We start from the raw sequence: 20,516 nt of genomic DNA on the forward strand, positions 1-20,516 counted from the left end.
ATAGAAGAAGAACTGACCAAGGAGGAACAAGAGGAATTATCATACCCATATTGATCTGAAATTTGCTCCCTCAAGTTGAAGATGATAGAGGAAAAAAAAAAAGATTGACAGAGGAAGGACAGAACAGGGAATTAATACAAATACAAAGCACAGTTGCATGTAGAAAGTACCCTGTTCTTTTCCTGTAGAGACAGAGAAAGAAAAGACATGAGTGTAGATGGCAAATTAACTTCCTAAGGGTGTGTTAAATTTAGAACTTGCCTGCCTTTTATATGTCAAATTGTACATGCACAGATTGACTTAGAAAGCATTCTTGAAATCCTCTAATGCAAAATGCAGTATTTTGTTTATGAAGCCACATGTACTCAATATATTTTTATATGTGGAACTTCTAGCATATTCTCAATAAATATTTGTTAAATTATTAATATATTACCCTTGCTCTTTGTTGAAAAATTTTTTTTTCTTTTGTATTTTTAGTAGAGACTGAGTTCTCCAAGTTGGCCAGGCTAGTTATGAACCCTTGCCCTCAAGTTATCCACCCACCTTGGCCTACAAAAGTGCCGGGATTACAGGCGTGAGCCACTGTGCCTGGCCTGTTGAGAATTTTAATATTGTGTCTAAAGCTGTTCTCTCGACCTAATGAAGATATATGAAAATTTTCTTGAATGCTTTTTCTCAAGACATATATATCTATTGGATCAGATGCCAGTTTATTGAGACATACATTATACTTTATAATTACTTGTCAGTACTCACTGGCAGGTAGACACAGTGGGTGTGAATTGCTTATTTATCTTAATTCTGCCTGACTGGCAATTGTAGTCAATGAAACAGACATTAAAAATATGAATACCTTCACAAAAAGAAAGGGATTGTATTACTTGGATTTAAGTAATCTTGATTCAGCTAGAACTTCAATCTACATGTACCTAGAAATACTCTATGAAATTGGAGGTGGTTTCAGTGACCATCTAGAATGTTTCCTTCTCTCTGTGAGGAGCAGAAGGTTAACTAACAAATCTGAGCCTTTGACAGTCAACAGTTTTGCTCACCAGGATAGGAGGAGACGGTGTTGATGTGAGTTGTCCTGAGGATGCCCACGCGGGTTGCCCTGTGGTTCTTCATGCACATGCAGATGCATATGGCAATCCCAGCAATGACCCCCATGATAAATACTATTCCAAAAACAATGCCCGCAATTGCAGTGCCCCTAAAAGGAAAAACAAGTAAGTTTACTCAAAAGACTTGTAAGCATTCTTTAGTCTTTCTAGTAGAGCTCCATGATTATAGGACAAGTGTTTTCTTACAAATGTTCTTAAGGATAATGTGTGTGTGTTTTTCTTTTCTTTTTTTTTTTAAAAAAAACCATAAGTTCCCTGAATTGATAAAGCAAATAGTCTGTATTTCAATAGATATGAAAAAGTTATAAAAATCCTCTTCTAGCACCGTTGACCAATTCATCATTCAGATTCTGGTTCTTAAAATTCATGTTTTGATACAAAGCACAATTATCTAGATATGCTCTCCAAAGTAATAATTTAAAAAACCATTCTGCTGTGTATCTAAACAGCAAAGAATTTATCTATTGGGCATAGCATGTATGTGTTTAATGAAAACAACTTAGTAGATGTCAGAATATTAAGTGAAATTTAACACTCATTCCTGATTAACACTCTTCATAGAACAAGAATATTTGTTTCTGAATAAAAGAAAACCAAACCAAACTTCAGATTTTTAAACTACCCAGAGAACAGTTATGACAAACAAGTATCCCATTAAATTCAGGAAGAACGTAAATAAAACTTCGATTTCTACTAATGTTAATGGTTTCTTTCCTCCAGAAAGTTTTAGCTCATGCAACAAAACCATAAATAGAAAAAAAGCCAAATAGCATAAAAGAGTCAACATTATGATTGTGTGTGTGGAATATAATTTGTAGGTAACTACATTTTTCCGTATTTTGAAAAGCAATGGGGAAATCTTTATGAAAATATAAATTTTGACCAAGAAGCATCATTTTTAGCAATACTCCCTAAGGAAATGTAGCACATGAGCATAAATACTATAACAAGGATGTTCATCACAGTGTTGTGGCTAATAGCAAAATAAGAGAAACATCCTAATGTCCGTAAAAAGAGGACTGACAGAAAAAAATTCATCAGAAAATGAATCTTACACATTGATTAAAAAGGGTCAAGAGATCCACATGGATTGAAGTGAAATGTTTATGATACATGGTTAACTTAATAGTAATACTATTACTATTGATAGTAATTCGTATTCATCCAGTTAATTAGTGTTAGCTTCCAGCGCCATCCATGTGCCTGCAAAAGACATGATCTTGTTCATTTTTATGGCTGCATAATATTCCATGGTGTATATGTACTACATTTGCTTCATCCAGTCTGCCACTGATGGGCATTTAGGTTGATTCCATGTCTTTTCTATTGTGAACAGTGCTGCAGTGAACATTTGCATGCATGTGTCTTTATGGTAGAATGCTTTATTTTCCTCTGGGAATGAATTAGTATTAATTGAATACTAATTCAATCAATTAGTATTAATTGAATGCTAATTCAATCAATTAGTATTAATTGAATGCTAATTCAATCAATTAGTATTAATTGAATGCTAATTCAATTAATTAGTATTTTCAATACTTACTAGTATTGAATACTAGTAATTAGTATTGATAGTAATTAGTATTGAATGGAAAAGCAAGTATTAACAGGATACTACCAGTAATAACAGAATAATTGCCATGAGGTAAAACTGTATTTCTATGTATCAAGTTTTTTATTATCTATAGTGATGATCTTGTAAATGTGAAGAATAAAAATATTCAGTTTCTCATTTTCATATTCACCAAAAGCAACCACTTCAACCCTTTCAGTTATTTTTTCTAATGCCCTTTCTCTTATTTCTCAATATTATGATTACATTATTTTATATTTTTTGTTTTTACACATTATTTATTGGCTCCTCTTATAGTATTTGGGAATGTAGATCTTTCAGACAAGCTTTATCCTTGGTTAAATCAGTCTTCAGTATTTACATTGCCATAACTTTGCTATCTGCTGAGCCAAGCAATGTACCATAGTTACCTTTTACAAATTATTATCGCATTTATTTTACAACTTATTATTTTTAAACAATTTCCACAAATTTTTATTTTTCCATACACATATTGATATCTGCTCCTCGCAAAAATTCCTAGAAATCTTTCCCACATTATCAGTAGCTTTTTCATACTCAAACATAGTAAAATAGCTTATCAGTTCTGTTCTGCTCCCCTGATGATTTCCTTCTTACAGCAACTAAGACTACTGGTTGTTCTGAACCTGGAACTGTTCCCCTTGAGCCCTGTTTGGTGATCCTCACATTTAGTTTCTGGACCCAATTCTTGCTAATTCTTGGTGAACTGCGTTGTTTGTTGAAGCATGTTGCTGAATGGCTTCTTAAAAATGCATTCAAAGGAAAGTAGATTTTTCAAGTCTTTGAATGCCTGAAAATGACTTAATCCTTCACTCTCACGTGACTGATAATTCCTCTATGTATGAAATTCTAAACTGAAAGACATTATTTCTGAGAAATATGAGGGCATTGCTCATTGTCTTCTAGAATTTGGAGCTGCTGTAAAGAATTCCCATGGCATTATAATTACTTTTCTTTGTGTGATACCGTTTTTTCCTTTTCTTTCTTTCTGGAAGTTCTTAGCATTTTCTTTTTACTCCTGGTATTCTAAAATTTCGTAATGTGCCTGGGTTTAAAATATATATATTTTGCCAGGTCCTTTTGATTCTTTATGTTCGGAGGCTCATGTCCTTCAGTTGTTGAAACTTTTCCATACAATGTTAATTTTTTCTTCACTATTTTCTGTGTTCTTCTTTCTGGAAACCCATTCTGAAATAAGCTTTTGAACTTTCTGGATCGATTCTCTAATTCTTTTTTAAAATCCTTTTTAAAAAACTACTGTCTGGAGAATTTCATTGACTTTATCTTCCAAAGTTGTACTAAACTTTAATTTACAGTTATCTTATTTTTAATTTTCTGGTGCTTTATCTCATCCTCTATTGCACTCCCCTCCCTGTTTTCAGTGTCTGTTTCTTCCATTGATGCAGTCTCTTAATCTTTGAAAGCACCAATGATATATTCTTTGATACTTTCTCTACTGTTTGTATTTCCTCGTCCTGTCTAGGTTCTTTTTTATTGATTGTTCATTTTGATCTCATTCATGTTTGATGTTTTCTTCAAATGTCTGGTGATCCTTGAATTCTCTCCTATTAAAAAAAAAAAAAAGCTTGAAGTAGCTACTTGGAAGTTTAGTTTGCAAGCCAGAATTTGACAGGTGAACTCCAAAGAACAGGACAAACTGAGATCAGTCCCCATAGATCTTTTCCTTGGGGCTGTTCATTTTTCTCCATGAAAGGATTCTCCAATTTCATACTTGGGGAGCATCAGCCTCACTGCCAATATCCCGGAGCTTGGAGCTGTACTCATAAGGATATGAACTTTCATGAAATCCTTACGCTTTCATCTCAGAGACCCAGTCTCTGGCTCCGCTTTGCCTGCTGTCTTTTGGGTTTCCCTCTGGAGGCTTACGGGTTTAAGTCTTCACAAACCATTCTTTGTGGTGTAAAAGCATGATCTCTGAAGGCAGATCACCTAGGTACCAACTATAGCTGGGTAACCTTGGGCATGTTGCTCAACCTCTCTGTGCCGCAGTTTCCTCGTTTATAAAGTGAAGGTCAGTTTGGTGCTCATTTGACTCTCCTCCCAAATTTCTTGTCATGAGTCTTGTGCTCCTGGACTTATCTGTTGGGTAAACAGGTCCTTATTCTCAGTGGTACGTGAACATCTATCCTGTACTTTTCTGGGGACTGGCCATAATTTCTTACCCCAAACCACTGGGGCCAGATCTGTCTCATAGTCAGAAATTTTCCGATTTTGTAAAGAAAATACATACACTATGCATTGTGAAATATTCCCAGGGGCAGCTAGGGCAGCATGTTGAGAACATTTATATTCCTACAGTGAAGGTGGGAATATTAACGCTGTTAGATTACATGGGGACTAGATAAAAGCCCGAGGTTTGTTCAGGTCAAGTCTGGCCACCAACTGACCTTTGTCTGCAATTCTGAAATCCTCAGAAAACTCTGAAAAGTGAAAGTGCACATGAGGGATTGTGAAGCTGTGCTTATACTTTCCAGAGGAAATTTTCTGTCTAACACTTTTCCCCCACTCACATACAAAAATAGAATGCTATTAAGAATATCAATAAACTCCTTTAAAATACTTCTATAGGCATTTTAACTTTGTTATTAAGATGGCAGAATGTGAGACATATTTGGATGTGTTGCTATTAGTAATTAAATAATAGCAGAGTCCAGTAGTTTAATAAATAAATCTTTTCAAGAAAAAAAGATCTATGAAAGGAGATAATTTGAAGTAAGAAAATTAAAAGTAATCTGGAAACTTCCTTTATTGTAAGTTTCAGGTCCAAATAAGATTAAACTGGAGGACTTAATTTATGTTCCAGAAATAATCAATGGCCCAGTTAGTCAGGCATAGAGTTTCCAAACTATGTGTTATGGAAGCTGTTAAGATATCAAATTGGGACATATTTATATTCATTAATTCTTTTCTTAAATAGAGGAAAGTAGAAAATTAGTCACATTTTGTTTCCTTGTTGGCAGCTCCAGCAAAAGTGCCTGCTCTTGAGGTCAATAATGAGGTTGCAACTAATGTATTAAATTAGTTTTTTTGATTAAATCATGAAGTTGGTGCCCTCGATCCTTTGATATCCATTAGCAATCGTAAATTAGTTATTTAAGACATGGCAAGTATAAAATTTACAGCATTATTTACTTTGTAATTAATAAAAAGAAACAATAAACAAATAGGAACTTTCCTGCATATAAATAATTGGCTCAGTCAACTGTTGGAAAGTGAGAAGCTATTAATTTGAAAAATCTGGCATCATTAAAACCTTGAAAAAATTTCAGGGAATGTATATTTTTTTAAACAACGCTTTGCAAGGTTTGCACATTTTCCTCTCTCCTTTTAAACTTTTATTTTAAAATAATTATAAATTCACAGGAAGTGTAAAAAGAGTACACAGAGCGCTCATGTACCCTTCACCCAGTTTCCCCAAATGGTTACATCTTAAGTAACAATGGCACAACATGAAAAGCAGGAAATTGATATTACTATAAGGTGTATGTATAGTTCTATGTCATTTTAACACATGCACAGAGTCATATAACCACTACAGCAAGCAAGGTACAAAACTATTCCATCATCACAAAATATTTCCCTTTTGCTATTACTTTGCTTTATGGTCATATCCAACATGCCTTCTCTCTGCCATCAATAACCCGGGGCATCAGCAATCTGTTCTCCATTTCTGTAATTTAGTCATTTCAAGAAGATTATACAAATGGAATCATACAAGCATGTGAATTTTGGAGATAGTCTTTTTTCCCTCAGCGTAATGCCTTTGGAATCCATTCCAGTTTCTGCATGTATCAGTAGTTCATTCCTAGATGAGTAGTAGTCCATGATATGGCTATAACAGTTTGTTTATCCATTATTTATTGTAGGGCATTTTGGTTTGACAAATAAAGTTGCTATAAACAATCATGTACAGATTTTTGTGTGGACATAAGTATTCATTTCTCTGCAATAAATGCCCAGAAGTGCAATTACTGGGACGTATGATAAATGTATGTTTGAGTTTTAAAGAAACTTCCAAGTTATTTACATTCCTACCAGCAAAGTATGAGAGATCCTCTCTGCATCCTTGCCAGTATCTAGTTTTATAATTTATCTTTTAGCTGTTTTAACAGATAAAGCATTAAGTGTAGTGGTATTTTATCATGGTCTTAATTTGCATTCCCGTAATGGCTAGCAAGGTTGAACATCTTTTCGAAAGCTTATTTGCCATTCATCTTCTTCAATGAAATGTCTACCCAAGTCTTTTGCCCATATTCTAATTGGATTGCTTGGTTATTTTACTGTTGAGTTTTTGAGAATTATTTGAGTCCTTTACAAAATACGTAGTTTGCGAATATTTTTACTGGTCGGTAGCACATCTTTTCATCTTCTCAACAGGGTCGTTCACAGAACAAAAGTTTTTAAATACAGTCCAATCTATCATTTTTTTTCTTTTATGGATTGTGCTTTGGGGTCATATGTAGGAACTTTTCACTAAGCCTTAGGTCCTGAAGACTTTCTCCTATGTTTCTTTCTAAAAGACTGTTTTACATTTGATATTTAAACCTGCGATCTATTTTTGTTTAATTTCTGTACGAGGTATTAGATTTAGGTTGAGGTTCATTATTAATAGATTATTTTGCCTGTGGATAGCCAACTACTTCAGTACCATTTATTAAAAGCAGTCCTCATTCCCCCATCGCATTGCTTTTGCACCTTTGTCAGAAATCAGTTGGCCTGTGCAGGACTGTTTCTAGGTTCTAATTTAGCTAATTTGTTTTCTTTTTTTGCAAAATGAGATTTTATAATCAAGATATTAAATGTGTCTATGGTGGCTGAAATAATATGAAACTGTCTTTTATAACAAAGCTTTGAGATAATATATTTTATTCCATAAATCACTTTTCATGAGTAAAAAAAGATTCTGATAATGTTGCCATGTCACAGTAACACTTTTAGGCTTAGCACTGCTATACAGCAGCTTACTAGTTATCTTGATGTGGTTTTACTATTAATATTAAATAATATTTAAGGAAAATAGCAGACATGAAAAGTACACCAGGGTAATATTTATCTTCTTCTTGGATATGACCCAATTTACAAATGCATTTTATAAAACTGTAAATCAAAGGGCTTATGAATATTCTATGTAATAATTTAGTAACAGTAGTCCCAATAAAGTAGAAAAATTAAAAAGGCCATGCAGATATTTGATATCTATATTTGATACCACACAGATATTTTATACCTATATAAAAAGTGGGAAAAATTCTAGAATATTTTTGTTAGGCTAAACTTCCATATGGAAATAAGAGTTTGAAATAAAATACCTTTACCTTTGAAATAGGTCAAAGGTAAAAGTATCAGAAGAGAGAGTTTTCTGGAAAAAGTAACCATAGCTTCAAAAGAATAAACTTAAAATAGGTTTATTTCTTATTAAAATAAAAAAAATTATAAGTGAAGCTAAAGCATTTTTATCTTTTGTTAAAGAAGGTAATATTTAGTAGACGTATTTATTTATGATGATACACATGAGATGAATTAAGCAATGATAAAAATCCTATTCCGACTACAGGGCTGAAAGTCGACTACATACAGGAGAATAAATCTTGGCAAAATTCTATATCAGATCATCCTACTTCCTCAATAATTCATTCTTTCGGCCAATTCATTAAAATATTGTAATACCCTTGAATACAATATTTTATTATAAATCATTGGCAATTTTAGTAACATTTTGACTTGCTTAACTTAAAAATAATGCATTTTCTTCTCTGTTGCTTAAATAAATAATTACAGAAAATACTAGAAAAACAAACTCAATGGAGTATCATTTTCAATATTAACAGTATTTACTTATATTAATCGTAGAATCTCAGAACTATTTCCATTTCTATTTTTATCTCTATGAGTCTGGCTACATGTACATCTATGTATACGTGTATCAGATAAGAAGACTATAATATCAAATAGTTAAATTGTTATTAAATATTGTAACTACTTCAAGTGTAAAATGCTTAGGAGTGTAGGAAGACCAATCCATGTAATTTTTCCAGTAAGTCTACCTTACTTGCAAAAAAAAAAAATCTGTAAAATCCAAATATGCCAAAAATGTTTATTTTGCTTTTTTCTTTCATTCTGGTGACTCCCCTTAATAACTTCACTCAACATATCCTCTTTCTTGGGGCTTTATAGATAACTTTTTTCTGTTAGCCTCATGATAATAAAACTAGAAACAAATATCTCTTTAAATGAATAAATTTACGTGATTTATTGACTCAAGCCCCATGACAGAGACAATCGTGTAACCAAATATTCATTTTCTACATTTTCCTTGATAAAAGAAGTCTGAGGGTTGACTAAAATAAAGACTACATCTTCTCCTTCCTTCCTTCCTTCCTTCCTTCCTTCCTTCCTTCCTTCCTTCCAGACAAGGTCTAACTGCGTCACCCAGGCTGGAGTGCAGTGGCTCACTGAAGTCTCAACCTCTGGGCTCAAGTGATTCTCCCACCTCAGCCTCCCTAGTAGCTGGCACTATGGGCACACGTCACCATTACCAGCTAATTTTGTAATTTTTGTAGAGACAAGATTTCGCTATGTTGCCAGGCTGGTCTCCAACTCCTGAGGTAAAGCAATCTGCCTGCCTCGGCCTCCCAAAGTGCTGGGATTACAGGCATGAGCCACCATGCCTGGCCAATACTACATCTTCCAGGTAGCCTTAAAGCTAGTGGTTTTTTTTTTTTTTTTTTTTTACATGTTGAGTTTTGGAAAATAAGTTGTAATAAAATATTTTGTGTCAATTCTCAGGAAATCTCCTTAAAAGACGGCTGGAATGGGATTTTTCTCCCATTTTCTGTCTTACCTTCCTTTCAGCTTTATGAAATAGGAGTGTAATGGCTGAGCTCTAGTCTCCAAGGTGGACCATGAAAACAAGAGCCATATCCTAGGGATGGAAGAGGTATGAGTTTGATGGAGTTTGTATCCTTAATAACAACATGGAGATGCTGTATCAACTCCCATTTCCTTTGCACCAGAAACAAACTAGTTTAAAAAAAATTATTAAAGTCTCTGTTATTCTAGTTTGAGTGTGAATGTATGTGTATGTGATATGCTACCCAACCTAATCTTACCTAATACAATTCCTTTGCCAAAATTGTTATACAGTTTAAACAAAAACAAATATTTCATGTGGAAATGGCAGTTTTAAGGAACATATAGGTACTCTGGGATCCTGTAGAAAAGTTCTAAAAAAGCATATCAGAACCAGGAAAGCAAGTGACTGCGTCCAATTTCATTAATTGGGATTGTTCCTCATATCTTATGTAGAATTAAATTTTGTGGCTCAGTGAGAGATCTTCAAGAAATCTATACATTACTTCGAAGTCAAAGTAGTATACAAAATGAGAACAAAAAGTGCTCTTGAATATGTTGTAGATTGTAGGGTGATCTACAGAATAACACTTTATCACTAGAGTTCAATGGTAAATGCTTTGATGAACAAAAAGTACCCTTTAAGAACTGCCTGGTTAGCACTTATTTGCACTGACTGAATTATCTGAACAAGTGCCAAATTCCTACCTGATTTTGTGCCAATATAGATTTAATGAGTCAAATACATATGATTCAAAAATGGTCATATTAAAAAAATCAAACACGATTTTTCAGTTTTCTATAAGGTTTATACACATGCACATACATATTGTTTTATGTATATATAACATATATAATATAAGATATATATTTAACTGTGTGGGTACCAAATGTCATTATTTGGTTAGTTGTCAGTACAGCTTTGAGATTGCACAACACGGCATACTATATGTCAAAATCTAAATGCAGTAAATCATAGTTAAAGAAGTTTCTAGAACATTTTAATGCTATGTACATGAAAGTGATTCATTTAACTGTTTATTTAACACCAATATTTGGAAAAGCAGTATTGACTCAGTAGTACTGAAACAGGTACAATTGTATCACTAATAACAACATGGAGATGCTATATCAACTCCTGTTCCCTTTACAGGAGGGAGAAACAAACTCGTTTTTGAAAAACAAAACACCTTAGATGTTTGATTTATCCCTCAGTCATTTTGCCTACAATTCTAAATGACTACCACTAGATAGCAACATTCACGACTTCACTCATTAAATATATATTGAGCGGTTGGGGCAGTGGCTCACACCTGTAACTCCAGCACTTTGGGAGGCTGAGGAGTGCTGATCCCTTGAGCCAGGAGTTCAACACAAGCCAGGCCACATGGTGAAACCCTGCCTCTACAAAAAATTCAAAAATTAGCCAGTGTGTGACACACACCTGTAGTCTCATCTACTTGGTAGGATGAGGCACGAGAATCGCTTAAACCTGGGAGGCAGAGGTTGCAGAGAGTCAAGATAGCCTCACTGCACTCCAACCTGGGTGACAGAGTGAGTCTCTGTCTCAAAAAATAACAAGAAAAAAAGAAATATATATTGAGCATCACTACGTGCTAGCACTATTCTGGGTACTATGATACAAAGTTGAATGATACATAATACTTGACTTTAAAGATTGTAGAGCCATGTACTAGATAGTAAACAGAGATTTTGAAGGTCAACTATCTCCAGGCATAGAAGACTATGACAAGACAACAATGAAATAATTTGATCATACTCAGCAAAAGAGAATTGGTTTTCTTTTTAAAGTATAAATATAATACACTAAAGAGAGTAGTAATAATTTCTTAATGCTATTTCTTGGTTACATGTAACATTTTTGAACCAGAGAGTACTTTTGGGACATTGACCACAGCTCACATGTTTCGAAGGTAAGAAAACCAAATATGTGAGTACCTAAAATAAAATAGTTGCTAAAGTTCTTCCAGCTGGTTTTGTGGTAGAGTTCAAACTGGAGCTTGGCAGTCCTAATTTCCACCACAGAGCTGAGTAGATTGCAATGGCCTGCCTTGCTCTCATTTTCTCATCCACTCAACAAATGCTATGGAGTGTCTTCTTCGTGCCAGACACTCTGCTAAGCACTAGGCATGTCAAGATGAAAAAATTCTACTTGGGAAGTAGAGAAAGAGAGGAGAAAAGAATTCCTGGAATGTCTGCGAAATTTAAGCTCTAAGACCTGATGACTGATCCAACGGGGGAGTGAGTGAAAGGCAAGAGTGTAGAATGCTTTCCCTATGGGTGATTGCATTCTGCCACATAATACAGTCTATCAAAGTGTGTTGAAAAGAAAAATATGAAACATGGAATTATAAACTAGAGTCAAATAGATACAGCCACTGCACACAGGCTTTCCTGCTTTTCTCATTCCAAACCTAAAAAATCTTCAATTACTTCCAGATACAATACTCTCATTTATAATGCATTGGCATGGTTCACCCTTTTGAAGTAACCTTTGCTGAAACTTCCCACTGAGCTAATTATCTTAACTTGCTTATGGTGATTACTTTAGACAGGACTTTCTTCTTTTTCTTTCTGTACCTTTTTGCCATGCTTTGAGTGGAAATAAAAAGTCACAAACTAGTCTTTTAATGGTGACTACAAGGATTTCTATTGAAAGTCCATTTGTTGAGATTTAAGTCCTGAGAGCATATAAGACTTAAAAGATTGAATGAGATATGAAAATTCAGAGCTAATACTCTTTCCTTTCCGTTGACTCGAAGATGGAGAGTTTCAAATAAATATGGAGGCTCACACAGTCAATGACGTGGCAGAACAGCATCTGCTTTTCGGGGGCAGCTGGATATTTAAAGATTTAATAAGGATTAAATATTTAAAGATTCTAATAAAACTCATGTTGATATTGGAGATTGTAAACCTTTCCAAAGTAACTGCTGAAGGAGGTAATAAACTTTGATGGCAAGTAGACCCCGGGCAATGAGTCCACATGCCTAACCCAGTGTCTTCTCCTGTGGCTCTACTGATTGCTTTTGTCTACACACTACAAGCTGGCCTGCCCACCCAGGCCACTGTGATCCTTCGCCTGGGCCCTTGCAAGTTCCCATTCTCTGCTGAGACAAGCCTGTGACTGGTCACTGTCTGCTGGGGAGATTCCTGTTCTAGGGCTGTCAGTGATTTGCCTGGTTCTGACATTTATTATCTGCACACAACTCTCACAAGCCTGAGGCTGCCCAGACTCAACAGCTCCTGGCCAGTCACACCTCCTGAAATGTCTTGCTCACAACCTTACCTGTGTCAGCCTGATGTGATTGATTGGAGCTGTCATACTTTGGCTTCCTCTTAGGGTCTAGCTTTGTGCTCATTAAAATTCACAAGCAAACTATTTTCATCATAGCATCAATATCATTCTCTTTCACTATAGATGCTGCTAATACACAGCTCCAAATAGTTTCTGAGTTTTATGTCTATCCATTAGATCTCAATCTCATCTTATTCCAGTATATACAATCCCAGAGAAGGAACGTGATTGACCTAGCTAGAGTTGGGGACCTACCTTTGTATCACTTCACATGGCCAAGGCCAGAGATACTGTAATTGGCCTAGCTTTAATTAGATAACTGTCCCTAGACCTGCCATTTGTAACCACTGAGAAAGACATGAGGGAAATAGAGGTGCTCAGTTTAGTAGCAGAGGAAGGGGAATTGGCAAACAATGACACAGACATTCACACACACTGCAACTTTGTATGGTTGGCATTATTTGAATTCTAGGTTCAAGTCTGAACCTACAGATGTGAGCTAGAATTATAAAGAATGAATGACAGAGACAGATGCCCCCAAATCTCAGTTCCATTTATCTTTCGTCTAAACATATAAGTGGTACCACAAAGTCAGAAACGTAACTTTGGGCAAGTTTGCAGGAGTGAGGCTATGAAGAGTTCTAGTGGCCATCTGTTCTGGCAGATCATATTTCAAAAAATATCTCAAGGTCGAAGAGAATAATAATAATAATATGCAGCATGAAACAATTTTTAATATCTCTAGCCTACATATGATGTTGGAAATTTAAGGAAGACTAAGACTGGGAAAGACACATGCATATGCATGTAATTACAACGCATAGGATTAAATGCAAATGGGGAAGTGCAAACTAGGTTCTATGAAAGCAGAGAGGACGGCATCTATCAAATATGTTAGCATGTGTGAGAGTGTGTGTGAGTAGAGATTGGTTGTGTGAGAGAGAGGTTGTGTGTATGTGTGTGTGAAAGGGTAACTGAGGGAGTTAACCCTTTCTGAATCCTAAAGGGTTGACGGGATTAGAGCAGAAGCACATTTCAGATCAAAAGAACACAGAAATGCCATAGGAATGTAATATATCATGATGTGCTTAAGGGACCATGAAAAGTCGACAGTTGCTGGAATGAAAAACAGAGAGGTAAGGCTGTAGAATAAGCAGAGGTTTGGGTGGGGTCTTCTAGACAAGGAACGTCTTTAATAATACTGTAAAGAACTTGAACTTTCTATTGGAGTTCATGGGAAACAAGTGAAATGGTTTAAACATGGATAAGTTTAAGGGTAACATGGAGAGTGGATTTGATGGGTACCAGACTGTATCCAGGCATTCTAATTAAAAGACTGTTGTAAATATCTGGACAAAAGATGGTAAAAGACTTAACCTGGCAATGGCAGTGGGACAGGAAAGAAGGTGGGGAGAAAAGAATTCAGGAAAAACACTGAAGGTAAAGTTAGTTGTGTCTTAAAGTTACCAAGTTCAAACTCCTAAAGGACTATTATAACTCTATCCTATTCCAAGTCACCCAAAGCTATTAGACACTCCTAATATTTAAAAGTAACTAAGTCTGGAGGAAGTTTATTCCATTGTGGAATAATACCCTGAATGTGTGTGAAATTTTAAGGTAAATTTGGTCTACTAGATCTCTTACTGCTCCCAAAGGAGTGACCTCTGGAAAGGGAAGTTTCTGACACCTTGTAGGAAAGAAGGGATGGATCAGGCCCGGAAAGGTTATCACAAAGAGTGCAGGAGATACTTTGCTTTCTGTTGTTGCTTACTGGTCTGACTTTAACGACCTTTGTTTTCCAAAGATGATCGTGTTTGTAAAATGCCTATCTACTCTTTAATACTGCATTAAACTTTCAGCATAATGAGCATGCATAGATATGAAGTTTGCGTTACTTGTATTATCAATGGACTCTTAACTGTCCTTCTCTGAAACTAATGTTCTTAAACTTCTGTTAAACATAAATTAAAATAATAATCTTTAAGTTATTCTTAGATTGCTTCCGCAGTCTGATCTTTCCATACAGGTCTTTGTGCAGTTGGAATCTAATTGGATCAGACAATGCCCGAGGTTCCCTCTAGCTCCCTAGTACCACAACTAATTAGCAGAAATTCTACTTTAATAATACAGTTGCTGCAGGTCAAGAAAGAAAAGCAAAGCAGAAATGGAAATCTCAGCCTAATGAACATTGAAAAAAGATTAGAAGTGAGTTAAATTTCGGTGTGATAATTAATTACAGTCCAACAAGAACAAAATTCTATGAATATTGACTAGCTGTAATTAACCTACATTTATTCACACAATTATCACCCCCAACATCGCCTCTACTTCTGAGGGGGGAGAAAGAGAATATCTTCTTTCAAGAATTCTTATGTATTGTCAAGATAAACAACAATCTCAAGTCTGTGGAGATGTAATAATTATCAAGGTAATATTAAATATATAAGTAATTATAACTGCATGTACTCATTCATATTATCTAGCTAAATTTTAATTACTTATTTCTAATTTGGAAAGATATACTTTTGTCTCAAAAACCTTGGCAAAAGATGGCTACACCAAGACGCAGTAGTTGGTGTGGAAGGTATCTTCTGTGATTTTTTTTTCCCCTTAAAAAAGTAACAGTTTCAGAATATTTTATGCATGTATACACGAACTGGGACATCACATTGTGCCCCATAAATATATGTAATTACCATTTGTCAATTTTAAAAGGAGAAAAAAAGATTTAAAAATCAGATGTATTTTTAGAAGCAGTTACTATAATGTGTTTGAATGTTTAACTGTATTCTTTGAAATTCCCATAGGCCAGGGTGCTACTTACTCGTGTAAGAGTAACGTGTTACAGGGAACTTACCAGAGAGAAGATTTACGCCAGGGTTGAGCCATCGGAGTGATGGTTCTTACACCACAATTTTGTTTCTTTTCTGTGTCCCAGAAGTCAGAGAAACTGAATTCTGTTTCATGTACCAGGAGAGGCAAAAGGAAAGAGGAACAGCCTGAGAAATGACTGTTTTTCTACCAGACGAGCAGAAAGTTAGTCAGTATAAGCTGTGTAGACTTGGAGAATTAGGCAACCTGCAGTTATTCACATAACGTATATTGCCTATGTGGACAGGCGGAATAAACAGGATTACAGCCTGAGTTATCACTTCAGATAGAGATTCTTCTGATCACATTAATGCAGATTGGGCAGAGACAGGTAGATCTAACAGTGACAGCAATTAAAGGGGTAATAATCTTTGGATCCACAGATCCATCTAAATCAAGTGAATGCTAGCAGCAAGCTTACAACACTTAGGGCTTGCCAAACATCTGTGCGAGGCTCTACGCTTCCCAGCTTCTCCCGAATCTCAGAAGGGCCACGTAACTAACTTTTCCCACAGACTTAAAGGAAGTGATGTTTACTTCCTGTCACTTCAGTAAAGTCACGTTTACTTCCTGTCACCTCCAACTGCATTGGAGCGTTGTCTAATTGGGCATTGTGTGATCCAATTAGACTCCAGCTGCACAAAGACCTGCTTCCACTTCACCCTTGTGCTCCCGGAGCAGGTCTGCGTGACTGGGAGCAAAGGACCCTGGGAGAGCCAGCCCACAATATGGAAGGAGGCGGAGTCACACAGCCATTAATTGAGAGAGAGCCACACGGGTGAACTGTTGACGTGATCAAGAAATGAAAGTGTATTGGGCTAAGCCACAGAGATTTCAGGGTTTATTTGTTTCAGCAGCATAATCAACTTCACGATTAAAAGAAGAGGATATGGATTCCAGAATCTTATCAAAATGGGATATCAAAGGGGTTTAAACTCAGGAAACAAAATGGAAGCACTACTGCGGTGAATCCCTGGAAATAACCACATTAGAAGGCAGATGAAACTTCCAAGGACTTGGGTGTGGCTGTTAGGCTTCCCCAGTTATTTAGCTGAATGGGCAGAACAGGGCACCGGATTTGGTAAAGAATTTGAGGGCCAAACCCATTGTGTCTTGGAATGAAGGCTGTGATCCTCAACTCTGGCTTCAAGTTAGGTTTCAATTAAATCACAAAAATGCTGATGTTTGGGCCTTAAGTCAAATCAATTAAATCAGAATCTCTGGAGATGAGATCAAGATATTGTTATATTTTTAAAGTTACCCTAATAGTGCTAATACGTAGCTAGATTGGGAATCCCTGAGTTGATTGGTAGAGGCAAATATTTTTACAAAGGGGTCTGAAGCTGCTTAAGAGCTTTGTCTCAATAGAAATTGGTTTAGGAAGCCTAGGACAGAGCCCAAAGGAAAGAAATATCAGCTAGATTCAGATATATGGAACTGGAAAGGAAGAATATTTTAGCATCAATCTCTCAAGAAAAAAAGGGGTAGTGACTTTAAGTCAAAGTACTTCCATCAACAGAGATTATATGAAATAAATACTGTTAATGAATATTACTATTATTTTCTTCTCAGTCTGCTAAACGCATTTAAAATATGGGAAGAAATCATGGATGTACAAAATGAATATTTAACATAGAATCATTTTTTTCTGGTAAATATACAAAACTAGTAAACATTAATAAGATGTTACAGAAATAGAGACACTGAACAATTGCTAGCAATCTTTTCTGCTCATATATAGCCATTGAAAGATATGTTTGATTATATGAAAATAGACAGGTCAGTGCATCCCAAATGGGGAAAATACTCTAGCAAGCTAGAAATTTCCAAATTTGTGTAGACCCAGATAAATGGAATATTTATTGATATTCATCCAATATTTATAGAATATTTATGCAATATCCTATTGCTGATCTAACCCACGTTCAGCAAGGAAGATCAGTTTCCCACCAGATGTGAGTGAATCTTAATGGAAAGGTATACATTAATTTCATTTAGTCATTTATAACTTTTACTCAAAAATTTTCTTTGTTTTTGGACCATTAACATCTAGTAGGATGACAAACTTGAAAATATCTGCTGGTAATGAAAGATATTTATTGAACAGTAACTTATTATTTAGTTTTAACAATTTAAAAAGGTTACCAAACAACACACAACTTTGCTACACTAAGTTGCGCTTGTGCCAAAGTTTTAAAATTTTCTTTACTTGGAATCAGAGTCAACTTTCTTAGTAACTTTGGTCCTTAAAACATCCTCATATTTGATCAGATTTAACTCGATAAGGGGCCCTTTCCTACTAATGTACCCTTAGCAGGAAATCCAGATCATAAAAATTCCAGGGAACAACATCAATAACTTATTTCATAGAAACAGTTTTAGATTATGCCAATCAATTCACCAGTCCATGATTTCAAAGATTGTTTCATCAATCTTGTATCATTCATGTCATAGAACATAAAATAAGCCCTTTAACAAGAATTTGGATTTCATTCTATAAGAAAGACAAGGTCATTTTTAAAAAGCAAATCAGCTAGCAAGAGTGCTATGAGAAGAATGCCTACAAAGAAAAATGGTTATACAGCCTTCAGCCCTATTCCATAAATCTTGACTTATATTTTTCCCTTCTGCTTCTAGGAGATAGTTTGCTTCTTATATGGTTCCCTAAGGGAAGTTCCAGTACTACATGCGGCTAAGAAATATAATTTGCTCTTTTACTATTTGAAATTCAAGTTATTAAAGTACCATGGACTCAGTGAAGTATGACTTATATCCATATGACCCACCTTAGAAGGAGTCATACACACTGCCTCGTACAATGATATCCTAATAATGTAAAACTAATAATTAATTTTTGGGGAACCAATCAATTTAGAATCAAAGCCCCTCTGTTATGTAGCAAAATGCCTACAGAATGCACATTCTTTTCTACATTGAGAGACAAGTGACCATTTCCCTTCAGCAGACTCCTATTGTAAGATCAGTATGTGTAAATATTGATCTTATGCCCTCTATTGAATTAAAGTTTGAACTGTGTGTCTTATTCGGGTGACGTATTTCATTTGTGTCATATGTTTTTATTTGGTTTGAAATTTCAAGCAGCTAAATTTGATGTCAGCTTTCCAATATTTCTACCTTTTACATTTGCTAAGTTCTTGAAAAAGAGTAAGGAACACATCTCTTCATATATTCACTTACTACAGATGAAGTACCTAGTCAGTGTTTTTCTAGGAGCTGTGGATACAACAGTGATCTAGAAGGTATCATATTTGGCCTGTCTCAGGGAGAAAGACAGACAACAAAAATAACAACTTATTTGAAGGCCCTATAGCCATTTTTCTTTGTTGGCATGCTTCTCATAGCATTCTTGCTAGCTGATTTGCTTTTTAAAAATGACCTTGTCTTTCGTATAGAATCATGTCCAAGTTGTAAAGATGTTAAGGAAGAAGTAATTAAAATGAGATTTGAAAGATCAGTTAGTCAAGGAAGAAGAGAAAGAGTATTCAAGGAGAGGAAACAACCAGTAGGAAGGCAAAAGAGCACAGGCCTGTTTTAAGAGAGAAAAGTTCAATACAGCAAGTCTGCATTCAGTTTTGATGGTAGGAGGGTGTTTGACTAATGGTTGTGAATGTGCTTGGAGAATTAAGTCTAGCTTGTGAAGGGCCTTATGAGCCATGCTAACATGAAAACTGGAACATAAGAATAACAGTGGCAAGAGTAGAGCTGTTGTATTAGTCTATTCTCATGTTGCTATACGGACATACCCAAGACGGGGTAATTTATAAAGCAAAGGGGTTTAGTTGATTCACACTGCCACGTGACTGGGGAGGCCTCAGGAAACTTACAATCATGGGGAAGGGGAAGCAAACACGTTCTTCTTCACATGGCGGCAGGAGAGAGAAGTGCTGAGCAAAGGGGGAAAAGCCCCTTATAAAACCCTCAGATCTCATGAGAATTCACTCATGACCACGAGAACAGCATGCGAGTAACTGCCCCCAAAATTTGATTACCTCGCACTGGGTCCCTCCCACAACACATGGGGATTATGGGAACTACAGTTCAAGATGAGATTTGGTTGGGGACACAACCAAACCATATCATCTGTGTTTCAAAATGATATTCGTAGAATGAAAAATAGGTAATAAAAGTCAAGAATGGAGACAGGGACACTAATTGGGAGGCTGCTATGGTAACTGATGTGAGGAAAGGAATGGTCCCCAAAAAGATATGTCCATGTTCTAATTCCCAGAACAGTATTTGGAAAGGGTCCTTGCAGGTTTAATTACATTGAGGATCTTGAGGTGTAGGGTTCATACTGGATTACCTGGGTCAGCCCTAAATACAATGATGAGCATTTTTATAAGAGACACACAAGGGAGATGTGACAGACAGAAAAATAGGCCATGTGACTGTAGAGGCAGAGATTTCAGCATGAGCTGAGGAATGTTGACAGCACCAGAAACTGGGAGAGGTAAGGAAGGTTTTTCCTCTAGGGATTCCAGAGGGAGTATGGCTCTGCTGACACCCTGTTTTCAGACTTCTGGTCCCCAGAACGTCAAGAGAACAAATTTCTGTTGTTTTAAGTTAAAATTTTTTGTTAATTTGTTATGGCAGCCACAGGTAACTCATACAGCAAGGCAAAAGCAAAACAGGCAGAAGAAAAGGAGAAAACCTGGTGCATTTGGGTCACTGTACAAGTCCAGTAGTGCAGGACCTACCAATATCTGTGAGTGAGAAG

At 35.7% G+C, this 20,516-nt stretch overlaps 1 protein-coding gene across 1 annotated transcript in view; it reads right to left on the minus strand.

Annotated features, from left to right (window-relative positions):
• The window catches only part of CYYR1 (cysteine and tyrosine rich 1), a 100,828-nt gene that overhangs the window by 11,840 nt on the left and 68,472 nt on the right, over window positions 1-20,516 (minus strand). The window contains 1 exon segment of the mRNA XM_030806294.1: window positions 1,056-1,213. Within this exon segment, the coding sequence (XP_030662154.1) occupies window positions 1,056-1,213 (158 nt within the window).

This window comes from Nomascus leucogenys, chromosome 25, assembly GCF_006542625.1.
Source record: "Nomascus leucogenys isolate Asia chromosome 25, Asia_NLE_v1, whole genome shotgun sequence".
NCBI lineage: Eukaryota > Metazoa > Chordata > Mammalia > Primates > Hylobatidae > Nomascus > Nomascus leucogenys.